This window comes from Prionailurus bengalensis, chromosome A2 (genome assembly GCF_016509475.1).
Source record: "Prionailurus bengalensis isolate Pbe53 chromosome A2, Fcat_Pben_1.1_paternal_pri, whole genome shotgun sequence".
NCBI classification, from domain to species: domain Eukaryota; kingdom Metazoa; phylum Chordata; class Mammalia; order Carnivora; family Felidae; genus Prionailurus; species Prionailurus bengalensis.
The window spans coordinates 144,417,419-144,430,485 of NC_057348.1; the positions used below are offsets into that span (position 1 = coordinate 144,417,419).

Consider the following 13,067-nt stretch of genomic DNA (forward strand, 5'->3'; position numbering starts at 1 on the left):
CTTCCACGTATCCTTCTGGGCTCTACTAAAAGCTAATAAGACCCCAAGAATTCCCTTCTCAGGCACGTCAGTACGAGTTTCCTTGAGTTACTCGTGTGACTTTTTAAACTTTTTATTATGGAAAATTTCAAATGTCCACAAAATCAGAGCGAATAGATAATCTCCATTTACCTACAACCAGCTTCAACAATAATCAACTCGTGACTCACTGTTTTCCGTCTGACATTTTTATTTCCTTCGCCAACTTGGTCATCACATTTGTCTTACACATGTGCTCTGGCCAACCCAGAGGCCTAGCAGCTGACTCACCAGAGACATCCCATTTCCACTACAACAGCCAAACAGTCCGATTACACGTGTGGCAGCCACACTGTTGCTTCATAATGTGAATTCGGTGGACCCAACTTTCCCACCAGAACTTATACAGTAGGGTTTTTGAACCCAAGTGAAGGAATTTATGTTTGTTCCCAGTGATTTTCACCTTATCAGGTTTAGCCCGTTCCTCAGGCTATCATGATCTTTTTGGATCTACACTAGTATTTATTCACCATCCCTCCCAGCTTTTGCGATACCTCTAAAATTTTGGAAGTAACCAATCATCTCTATCCTGAGTTTAAAAGAGGAGTATGGGGGCACCTACCTGGGTGGCTCACTCGGTTGAGTGTCCAACTTCGGCTCCGGTCATGATCTCGCGGTTCTGGAGCTCAAGCCCCAGATTGGGCTCACTACTCTCAGTGTAGACCCCACTTCGGATCCTCTGTCTCCCTCTCTCTTGCCCCTCCCCAAACTGTGCACTCGCTTGCGCTCTCTCTCTCTCTCTCTCTCAAAAATAAAGAAAACATTTAAAAAAAGGAGTATGAATTACAATGAATGAGTTAGAAAAAGAGTAGAGCCAAAAAGGATAAGAGAAAAACTTTACATTCTTTACGCTATAGATAAGAAACCTAAGGCTCAGAGAGTCTGTGTTTGGTTCAAGGCCACCCATTAGGTTAAGGGCAGGACAGGCTCGACCCTAGGCCTCATGCTCAGAGCTCCTTCCATCAGACCTTACCTCTGTAAGTCCTAAGGAGGAAAGAAAATGTGGGTTATCACCAGCTAGGCTAGTGTCTGTGGGGCACTGCAGACTGATTTCTACTCAACTACTAATAATAACCCACTCATCTGGCAAACAATGATCAGATGTTGCTCTCTGCCAGGACTCACTGCCCTCAGTGACTTTCCCAGTCACTGGGAGAAAGTGGGGGAGAGAGAGACCAATCTCTCAGAGATTAGGCTGGAAACCATTTTTCTCCATTCTTACTTAATGCCTGCAGTATGTGGAACTATGTAACTGAATGAGAGGAAAGTCAAAAACGTTCATTAATAATAAAGGATTCACATCTATTAGAAATGATCATTTGTTATTTAAAAAAGCCACAAAAGATCTCATTTAAAGAAGACCCTTAACAAAATAGACATCTTAAAAATTCACCCCTCAAGAATGCTCTTTACATTTTTTTCCATTTGAGAAACAAAGGATTGAGTAACAGTTATAGACACAATTCACACGGTAACCTGGATAATACACAAGAAGCATCCAAATGTTTTTCTGAGCTCTTTGTGGTTCACTAATCACCCACCGGGGAGGGCCCAAAGTTCAAACATGCAGAGCCCAGGGGGCCTCTCACCAAAGTGGTGGTGAACTGGGTAGGAAAGGGAGTGTCCTATCAGAGAATAGCATGAGGGCGTGGAGGGAGATCTGGGAGCTTTACCAAGAAGTGCACAATCCAGCTTCTTATCCAGTCTGCTACCATCATCAACTATCAAACCATTTGCTCCTTTTCGCAAGAGGTGCTCCTTTAGAAGGTCCCAATAATTTCTGCTTATATTGTTCGACCAGCTGGTTGAAGCGAATTTCAGTCTTATTTCCCTTAGCTTTTCTCCTAGGTGTCTATAAATGAAATAGGGAAAAACAAGATTATGAATTTCAAGCACTGAATATCACCTTACCCTTAACACCACCCAAGAGAGAAAATAAGAAATCCTGTTCACCACAAGAGGTGAACTTCCAGACCCTTAGAAAATGCAAAATAAATTGTCCACTGGCAAGAAACCAGACCAGGAATGCCTAAGAGAAGGGCCCCTCTAAAACGCTGCAGGTGCTCCTGAGCTCTAGCCCTTAGATGCTCACGTGAGTCTTCTTGCAAAAGAGTCAGCCCAGAGTCTAGACCTTCTCGCTGGCCCTTTCCCTTAACAAGAATACTGCTTATGGGATTTCAGAGACAGAGCTCCATAAGATAGTACAACATGGATCAGACTTCCCAGAGACAGATTCCTTGAGGAGGAGGAGAAGCTAATGCTTCCTTTGCCCTTGAAACTTAACAGAAAGGGACTAGGGAAGGAGAAAAGAATGCTTGACCTCAGATGTTCAAGAATGTAGAACAACCATTTTCTACTAAAAGAAACTAGGGCTGCTTGGGAAAATGGCTAATGCCAGGACCAGGGGAAAAATTATGTAAGATGAGCTGCAACATCGGGTTGTACCAGAAAGCAAGGACACTACCGCAGACAGACTCATATCAGAAAGCATCGAGAGCCACCCTGAAGGGCCTTCTGCTGGCCTAAGATGGGACAAGAATAATAACTATATTTGACTGAAACATATCAAGTATACAAAAACTTACGAATCTATAATACTAAAAAAATCTCACTGGTAGGGCACCAAATCACTACTCTGAAAACGGACAAAGAGAAATGAAATCAAGCATTTATCCTGCCTTTCCAACACAAATGGTATTGCATGGTAACCAAATAGTTGACAAGGGAAAATTCTTTTCTCTAAAGTTCTACTAAAACAATGTAGAACTGAGGAAAAACAAAAACAAAAACAAAAACCCTAAAAAACCACCATCTGGAACCCATATTGAAATCACAGATCTAGACAGCAATCATCAGTATGTGCTAAAACCATCAGGTGAGAAGCTGATGGGAACTTTACAAACAGAAGACAGGCAGACAACCCCTAAGCTTACAGATCTACTGATCAACCCCTGAGCATCACTAAACATGGGGCAACCAGACATTATGTGCCTTAGGGTGTCAACGCACCAGAAAGCACCCAGCACTACCCATGAAATACTCTTGCCAAGAAAAGTGAACTTGAGGGGCACCCGGCTGGCTCAGTTGGTGGAGCGTATGACTCTTGATCTTGGGGTTGTGCCTTCCAGCCCCATGTTGGGTGTAGAGATTACTTAAAAATAAATAAAATCTTTCAAAAAAAAAAAAGAAAATGGAACTTGACTCTAATGAAGCTGGTACATCTAGCTACCAGTTTACAGACACTACATGGTTATCACAGGAACAAGTTAAATGATACCACAAGGAAGCAAGCAGCTAAAGTTAAAACGTAATACATTCTAAAGGGCAAATGACTCAGTTTCTCCAAGGAATTATCAGCATGGAAAAAGGGAGGTGATAAGGAAGAGTATTATAGGGGGAAAAAAAGATTTAAGAGATATAAAAACCAAATGTAATGTGTGGACTCTTTCTGGACCTTGATTTGTACTAGCCAACTATAAAAGAACATTTATGAGGCAACTGGGGGCATTTTAATATGGGCTGCATATTAAATGATATTAAGGGCTTCCTATTAATTTCATTAAATATGATAATGGCATAATATATGTATATTTTTAAGGCCTGCTAAGTTGGAGATGCATTCTGAGGTATTTTTCTGAGCAATATACCTCATTTTCTTATAAGGCATATTTATATGCGAAGCAGTTTGCTTTAATATGTTGTGGGCAGGGGACAGTATGTATGAAGAATAAGTAAAATAAGATAATTGTTGAAATAGAGTAACTGATACACTTGGTCCTCTCCACTATTTTATTTATAATATTTATTTATTTTTTATTCATTTTTCAACATTTTTAAGTGCTCTCTATACCCAATGTGGGGCTCGAACTCATGACCCTGAGATCAAGAGTCAGCCAGGTGCCCCTATTTTTTTAACTTAATTTAATTTTTTTTTTTTTTTTTAGTAATCTCTATACCCAACATGGGACTCAAACTCACGACCCCAAGGTCAAGAGTTGCATGCTCTTCTGAGTTAGCCAGGTGTCCCAGATTCTCTCCACTTTGAAAACTATATATTTACCTCAACATCCTCTATAAAGCTGTAGTCCTGCATGTAGCTGCAATCCAGAAGCCCTTTCTTTTTGCTTAACTAATCAGGGCACAAAAGTGGCTGCCAGCCCCGGGCAGAGCTATGCTATACCAAAGCCCGGTGCCCTACAGAACTCACCTGCTTGGAAGGTAATTTCTGCTTCTCTTGCTTCTGCTGGTTTATCTGGGGCTTTGGCTTTTTGGGAGGGAGAGACTTCACTTTGCCTTTGTCCCGGAGCCTGAAATAAGAGGTCAAGTAAGTGTCACTCTGAGTTCTTCCTCTAACTGGCACCTCTGAGGCTGTCTAAGCCAGAAGATAAAATTCCTTTTTTAACACTGGCTCTAAGTCCATGACAAGTCATTCTAAAAAAGAATACTGTAACAGAATATCCTAAGGCTCAACATTTTGTATTTGTTCTTGTTTCAGCTTAAAACCTCACAGGATCCTCAAAAACCTTCACTTATTTAACAAATATTTTGTAAAGACTGACTTTTGTGGATAGCACTAATCTGTTGCCTCAAATAGGATCTGCAAGATAACCTTGAGTAGGTTATCTTGAGTAGGCCCACCTACTCAACAGAGACAGCCAACAGAGACAGCCCTGCAGATGGGAGGAGGCTCTTCAGAAGAGGGAAAAAGGCACGAAGGCCTGCCCTAGAAGGCTGCCCCGAGGACTCCTCTGCTAGTGCTTCTTCCAGCCTCCTGGTGGTCCAAGAGCACATCTCTGTTAGTGTAGAGATGCCTACACACGAACCCCTCGTGGGGGACTGACATGGTACTAAACATCCCTTTCATCCAAACAAAAGCTACAATAAGAAAGCATTAAGTGAGAACAAACCCTTTTAGAAGCCACCCACTGCTCTATGCCACAGTCCTACATCTCACCTGATTTTGGGGCCTCGGTGTGAGGGGAGCACCAGGACCTTCCTTCTCTTCTTTCCATCAGGCAGCTCCACCTGCTCCACTTCAGCCTTGGTCTGGAACCCCGTCCACGAGGTAGAATGCACCTTTCCCTTCTGCTCCAGGGCGGCCTTGCTTTGTTCCTGTGTGTGCTTTTGAGCAGCTTTCCGCTGCCGGTCTTTTCCAAGCACTGGCTGTTCCTGCTGGGGCTCACCAGTTGCAGGCTTGGATTTCACTTTTTGCTGCATAAAACAAGAGACTGCCATCAGGTTTCTGGATGAGGCTTATTTGCCGGAAACACTCAGCAGAAAAGGAGCTTTATGAGAGCGTAGTGAAAGCAGGGGAGTTTTTCCCCTGAATAGTTACAAATTATAGGAAAGTGAATACATAGTAACAGATGGTTACCAGTTTGGGGGACATAAAACCACTACTTCCCTCCCCATATGCAGAGACAGGGGAAAGTACGTGTACGTCCAAGACTCAAAAGCCAGTAGGAACATGCCAGTAGCATGGGACAATTACCAAAGGTGTAACACGTGTGTGAGAGGAATCCCAGAGGGAGAAGAAATATTTGAAGTAACTGGGCTGAAAGTTTTCCAAACTTAGTGACAGATACTAAACCACAGATCCAGGAAGCTCAGCCAAATATATACCAGTAACTCAACACCCAGGCACATCATACAAAACTGCAGAAAATTAAAGACCAAGTGAAAATCTGGAAAGTAGCTGGGGGCAGGGGGAGGGTAGAGAATACCTTACCTACAGAGGATTACACTGAACTCTTCAGAAACCATGTAAGAAAGAAGAGAACACAGAAATATTTAAAGTTTGGGCGGGGGGGTGGGGAAGGGGGAGTCACCAACTTAGAATTCTGTATCTAGTATAATTATCATTCAAAAGTGAAGGAGAAATAAAGATTTTCTCAAAAAAAGAAATAAAAACCACACACACACACACACACCCCAAAAAACTAAAAGAAGGAATCTGTCACCAGGGGACCTATCTTGCAAGAAAGGCTAAGTGAATTTCTTCAAAGGAGGAAGATGACCTAGGTCAGAAACTCAAATCTACATAACGAAAGGAAGAACACTAGAGAAGGAATAAATGAAGTGAAGATGCGGAAAAGATGCTATGAGAAGGAAGGCATAAGGTGTTACAGATTTATGTTGCACTGTAGTAGAATAAAAAGCAGATTCACATGAAATTAGTGTAATAATTGACACAACAAAGATCTGCTGTGAGCCTGTACTGTGCCAGTGTCAGTTTCTAAGGTAAGGGTCCCGAGGGAAAGAACAGTGTTTCCCTTTCAGTACTTTCAGCCTAGTGGAGACAAGCGACACACAAAGCAAAGTGAAAACTAAAGATCTTAGGGAAGTTCACGAAAGTACAAGGAGGTCTTACCTCTTCTGAGAGAGGTAGAAAAATGCTAGAGGAAGCACATTTGATCTGAATATGAAAATTGTGTAGAAGTATCCTTGAGCCAAGGGAAAGGGGCAATTTTACACAGAAAGAGCAGTATGTACACAAGTATAGGCAACAAAAGAGCCATCTGAGTAGTTTTCTAAGTCACTAGCTTCAGAATCACTCCACAGCAACAGCTGACAGCAGTAAGTAAGTCTACATCTAGAACAACAAAGCTGCCTTGAACAAGAACCAGATCCCAGGTTTTCCGACCCAAGACCACTGTATTAACCACCGAAACTGCTCTTCTATTGGTCAGTCCACCATACACACCACAAAGAGTACAAATATTTGGTATATAAGCAAGTTTAGATATGCCATCAATGGAGGCTGTGGGAGTTATGGTATCAAGAATAACCTGGCCTCCTACGCCCTGGGGCAAGATGGGTAAGAAAATGAGTGCTGACCATGCACTGTTACCACTTAATCCCTGGCAATCATGCGAGGTAGATGCTGTTGATCCTATTTTACAAATGACACTGAAGCTGAGAAAGGTACTAACTTGCTAAGGAACTCAGAGGAAGAGCCTGAGCCCGACCATGACCGTAAGTATTCCTGTGCTTGTTCTTTCCTTGACACCACACTGGCTTAAAAACAACACTAAAACACTATCAGGCATCACACTTCTGGAGCCATCTAAGAATTCTGGAAGAGATAGATGAAATCTACAGCAATGTAAAACTTTCATCTGGGCCACTACTTCTGACATGTACCATCACCAAACACTGTACTGGCATTGCTCATCGCTAATAATATCAGCCTGATTCTCCTCTCTCCTTCCTTTCCCTCCTGTGGAGCTATCACAGGATAGGCTAGCAGAGAAGATGGCCTGAGAGTTCTAGGGAACTAAGAGTAAAGGGTAACAAAGAACCGATTCAAGTAGAGAGACCTATTTCAAGGGTGCAGAACCACAAACTGAACAAAACAGGAGTTTAAATATATTGTTTTAACTGAAATAGTTTTTTTTTTTTAAGCTTATTTATTTATTTTGAAAGACAGAAAGTGTGCACGTGAGTAGGGGAGGGGCAGAGAGAGAGAAAGAGAGAATCCCAAGAGAGAATCTGCACTGTTGGTGCAGAGCCTGATGCAGGGCTTGAACTCACAAACCGTGAGATCATGACCTGAGCTGAAATCAAGAGTTGGACACTTAACCAACTGAGCCAAGGTGTCCCTGAAATAAATCGTTTTAACTGAACTGTACACTTAAAAATAGTAAATTTTGTGTTATGTGTATCTGACCACAATTAAAAACAAACAAACAAAAACAGAAAAACATTTCAGTGCTGTACCAGGCTGCGCTGAATCCTCAGTTCCTTTATTTTAAGTTTCCTTCGATCTTCCAAAGAGAACTCCACTATCGGTCTCTGTGTCGAAAGGAAAATGTCATTCAATAGATTTCTTAATTTCTGAGTGCAATGACCTAAGCTGTCCTCCACTACTCCCCTCTCTCCTGCTCACTTACTCTACTTAAAGGTAGGGGGCCAGTTCTGCAAGCAGGCTGTCCAATTTAGATTTCAATTCCTTCTAATCATCAGCCGAATCACTGCTATTTCCTCCACCGACTGGCTACTCTTCCCCACCACACACAAGTCAGAGGACACTGGACATAAAGGAGAGAAATGGTTTTCTGCAAATGGCCCTCAGAGGATCAGGTCTCCCCACAGGAAAAGGCTCACCTTCAGAGGCCCAAAGATCTCGGGATTGTTGTTGATGTGGCGAAGGGCTGTCAGGGCATGCTCGTGCTCCTGGAACTCTGCAAAGGCGTAGCCCAGGGACTGACCCTTAACCTTTCCATGCACTCCTTTGAGATCTCGCATCACCCTACACTAAGAGTACAGCAAGAAAACAAAAATCCTTGATTACAGGATAAGAACATGAACAGATTCACTAAGTAATCAGGTTACTGGAACAGAATCCTGATCTATATCACCATCACAACAGTCATACTGGAAAATATACTTACCAGTGTCTGTCTTTTTTTTTTTTTTAATTTTTTTTTTTTCAACGTTTATTTATTTTTTGGGACAGAGAGAGACAGAGCATGAACAGGGGAGGGGCAGAGAGAGAGGAGACACAGAATCGGAAACAGGCTCCAGGCTCTGAGCCATCAGCGCAGAGCCTGATGCGGGGCTCGAACTCCCGGACCGCGAGATCGTGACCTGGCTGAAGTCGGACGCTTAACCGACTGCGCCACCCAGGTGCCCCTACCAGTGTCTGTCTTAATAGAATACACCTACTAGAAAGCACAAAACCAATTAAATAGATACCTTCTGGCTTTCTAAGAGTTTACAGAGACCAACAAAAACCTATATATAAGCACGTAAATGAAACAAACTTCCTCCCCCCAAAATTATGACAGCTAACTGCTAATAATACATATAAGTTGAGAGGTTTATAGAACTTTAAACTATACAAGTTATCACTAAGGATGAAGCGCCATCCATAGATCTCATCACTGAAGAAACCACTGAAAAAGGAAATTACTGAAGAAGGGAAAGAAGGCCTGATGGCTTTAGTTAAGAAATACATTCAGGTGTGGGGAAGAACCTGCCTAACATATAACCTAGAAAAACAGGAAGAAGCTTCAGCTGGCTTTGCTCAGAGCTCAGATTGTCTCTGGTGTGATGTTTCCTTAAATCCTTTACTTAAATGTAACAAGCATCCAGGGGCATTGAAGATACCATATCATAGCAGTCTATCTTAGGATACTGTTTATATGCTATTACTCCTAGAAGCTGTAGTTACCACATAATGGAGAAATGTATGTATTAAGGACATGTGGATGCTGCATTTGGTATACTTCTGGTACTTCTCTGTCCCTAGAGCTGTGCCATGTACTGTAGAGAAACCAAGAAAAGCATAAAATGGTTCCTGTCCTCAAGAAGCTTATAATCTTGCTGAAATACTATACCTTCATGAGGTGAGCATATGAAAGAATTACAGAGAAAATTCAATACAGTGCAAACACTGTAAACTCCTAAATTTTCCTAGCTGATGATGTACAGGCACTTACTAAGTATTGTAGATGCTGATATGAGAAATTTCACAAGTGACCCCTACACCAGTAACACTTTGAACAGTTTTACTAAGAGCAGTGTCAGATATGTGCTGATATGTTCACATTCTCTCATGTAATTCCCCAAATACCAATGCCATACATTTTAAGAGATTTTCCAGGATTAGGAAAACAGCTTATAGTCACCAATCAGAGCAAAGCAGATTTATAATACTGGCTACGTTACTTATTCAATAGGTACTGATGAGAGATGACTATGTTCCAGGTACTCTGCCAAGGACTAGGAACAGTGGGATACCTACTCTCCAAGAGCTCAGTGTGGTCGGGAGAAATGACTGGCAGACAATTACAGGACAGTGTAATAGTAAGTGCTATGACAAAGGGTTACAGAGGGTGCTGTGGGGGCAGGGGAACAGTGTCTGCACTCACTGTGTAATCAAGTCTTGGTCTGAATCCAGTGTTTGTCTAATACAACTGTTGAAGACCCGTGTGGCTCTCTGTGCTTACCACATACCACTGAGGACTCTTTTTATACAGTACGGGCCTAAATGGCAGTAAAATGTTCTTCTAAAGACCAAACTACACAGATTATTTTCTCTGCAAAAAAATTAACATTACAGCACCTGCTATGGTGCTGAGCACATAGCAAGCATGCAAATTAATTCATGAGGCAGACACTTCCTCGCATTCTGCTGCAACTTGGACAGTGTGTGTGAAAGGCCGTTCTTTTTTTTTTTTTTAAGACTGTCATTTAAAGTTTTTCTTTATTTTGAGAGAGAGAGAGAGAGAGAGAGAGAGAGAGAGAGAGAGAGAAGGGGCATGAGGGAGGGGCAGACAGAGAGAGAGAGAGGGAGAGAGAGAGGGAGAAGGCACATGGGGGTGGGGCAGGGGGCGAGAATCCCAACCAGGCTCTGCGCTGTCAGCACAGAACCTGACTCAGGGCTCAATCCCATGAACTGTGAGATCATGACCTGAGCCAAAATCAAGAGTCAGACGCTTAACCAACCGAGCCACCCAGGTGCCTCTGAAAGGCAGTTCTAAGAAGAGAAAATAAACAAGCAAACGTGAAAACTGCCTTAACTGTTGACAACGTGTCCAAAAAAAACGCTGTCAATCTGCTAGCACCACAGTCTGAAATAAATGCTCAAAACAACCCATGATGAGTACTGAAGTTGTGGGTGGGCAGGGCCAACTCTCACCTCCTTGAGGCGCACCCCTTTTTCCCCTCGTGTGGCATTCAGCAGCAGCTTTCTGAGCTCTTTGTCATCCACAGCCTTTGGGAGGTTGTGCAGGCAGAGCCTGGTCTGGGAGACAAAGATATTCTGGTCCTTGAGTTTCTGATGTTTCAGCAGCTCAAACTGAAAGAACAATAAACTGTTAACAATACAATCTACCTTTTAAAAATGCAGGTTCCTAATTCTCCAAAGGAACAAACTGTGACCAACCCCCCCCCCCCAAATCCAATAACCACGCATATAGAAAAAAGAAAGGAAATTGCCCACCCGCAGCCTTATGATGTGTAGCCTAGGGAAAGACAGGTTCAAAGAGGCCAGATGGTGGGTATGTGGTAAGATCATGGGCTCTGGATTCAGACTAAATTAGAAATCCATCCTAACTGGCGAAGTTACATGAAATTTTTTAAGCCTCCGTTTTTCCCCCTACAAAGTGGAACTGTAGATCAAAATACCAATCTCTCAGCACTGATGTGAGGCTGAAATGAAGTAATACACAAAAAATCCCAAACTCAAAAGCTGGCCTAAAGCAAATAATACATAATTCTGCGGTTAACGTCTATGCCCAGTCCTTATCTGTCCACCAACTCAAACTAATTTTCTAGTTTTTCCAAAAGGATGTGGAATTTATTTACAGAATACTTGCTAGAATGTTGTCTCGACTCTGCCACCTTGAGGCGGAAGACTGTCTATGATCACAGAGATGAATTCTGCTTCTAGAGCACTGGCCTCAAGGATGTTGCACCAGTCCCAGGGGTCCACTCTCCAAAGTGAGAGGATAACATTCTTTTCCTGCTTTGTTTTTAAAATTAGGTTAGTAGATGGGGGCGCCTGGTTGAGCGTCCAACTTGGGCTCAGGTCATAATCTCACTGTTTGTGGGTTTGAGCCCCATATCAGGCTCTGTGCTGACAGCTCAGAGCCTGGAGCCTGCTTCAGATTCTGTGTCTCCCTCTCTCTCTGCCCCTCCCTAGCTCCTGATCTCTTTCTTTTTCTGTCAAAAATAAATAACATTAAAATTTTTTTTTAATTAGATTAGTAGAAAAAAAGTTTTAAATTAAATTTTTTCTTTAATCAAGTCTCATTTCTGCTGTTCCTTATTTGGTAAAGGTCCTAACAAATTACAAAATGATCAGAGTCTCTGAAAATGAATATTAAAGGGTTATTTGAAGTGGCTCGCATGCCTACGTTCAACAGTCTTAAAAGAAACAACTGTGAATTATGATGCATATAATCCAGTGAGTTTTTTGCTAGAAAAATTCATTCTAAGGGAAAATTAAACGTGTCACTATCACATTGTGATCAGAAAAGGGCATGTAATGCCCCCCAAACACCATGGTTTCCAGATGTTCACTACTAAAAAAGTTGTGAACATGAGTCTAGAAACTATACACCGAAAAAACACACTACCTCTTGGTGTCATTATATTCTCATCTCTGTTCTCCATCTCTGTACTTTCAGACTCCAAAGCTAATTGTCTTTTTTTTTTTTTTAACATTTATTTATTTTTGAGACAGCAGATACAGTGTGATTGGGGGAGGGGCAGAGAGAAGGAGACACAGAATCCGAAGCAGGCTCCAGGGTCTGAGCTGTCAGCACAGAGCCCGACACAGGGCTCGAACTCACAGACAGGGAGATCATGACCTGAGCTGAAATCAAGAGTTGGCCACCTAACCAATGAGGCACCAGGCACCCCCTAATATGATTTTTCTAATCTGAACATAACCTCCTACAAAAAAGGACATCTTAACTCTTCCAAGAACCCCATCTACCTCTTTCCCTACTAACTCCAGCCTATTCTCATCTTCCTTTCTTACGTCATTCTGTATTTACACTGACACTTAATTATACACAGCCTTGGCCTCTATGCTGTAGAAAGCATACTATATGGCCAACACTTACTGCTGGGCATCGGGAAATTACACAAGAAGACCCAGTCCTTATAATGGCATACAATGCTCATGTATTATGTTCAGTGTTGGCTTCTTTGCTGTTTCATCTGTATGTTTTCCTCTAACAAGAGCATAAGCAGGGTCTGTGACTGATGCTTAGCTCTCTGATAAGCACCTCCAACATTCAACAGTTATTATTTACTGATTTGTACGAAGTCATGCAGATCCCGTAGGCTGGCGCCTAATCTACCCACCCGTTCTCTTTTGGCCATATCAGCGGCGCTCACACCCTCAGCAGCCTTAGTCCCAGCACGAATCACTGCAGAAAGAGGGAAAAAGGCCAAGACATCAGCAAGGGAATTTTCACTGAGCAACAAGAGGAATGTGATTTGAATGATGCAAGCTCTTTGTACAGGCCCAG

At 42.4% G+C, this 13,067-nt stretch overlaps 1 protein-coding gene across 2 annotated transcripts in view; it reads right to left on the bottom strand.

The window, feature by feature from the left end:
* Positions 1–211: 211 nt before the first annotated feature.
* Positions 212–13,067, bottom strand: part of RBM28 (RNA binding motif protein 28) — a 31,675-nt gene continuing 18,819 nt past the window's right edge. For both annotated transcript variants that reach the window (XM_043589436.1, XM_043589435.1), the window contains exons 13-19: positions 12,901–12,965; positions 10,724–10,882; positions 8,185–8,334; positions 7,798–7,872; positions 5,033–5,289; positions 4,286–4,385; positions 212–1,930 (exon numbers count right to left, since the gene is read on the bottom strand). In XM_043589436.1, coding sequence (XP_043445371.1) covers positions 1,796–1,930; positions 4,286–4,385; positions 5,033–5,289; positions 7,798–7,872; positions 8,185–8,334; positions 10,724–10,882; positions 12,901–12,965 — 941 coding nt within the window. In that variant the 3' untranslated portion in view covers positions 212–1,795. The remainder of the gene's footprint in view (positions 1,931–4,285; positions 4,386–5,032; positions 5,290–7,797; positions 7,873–8,184; positions 8,335–10,723; positions 10,883–12,900; positions 12,966–13,067) is intronic.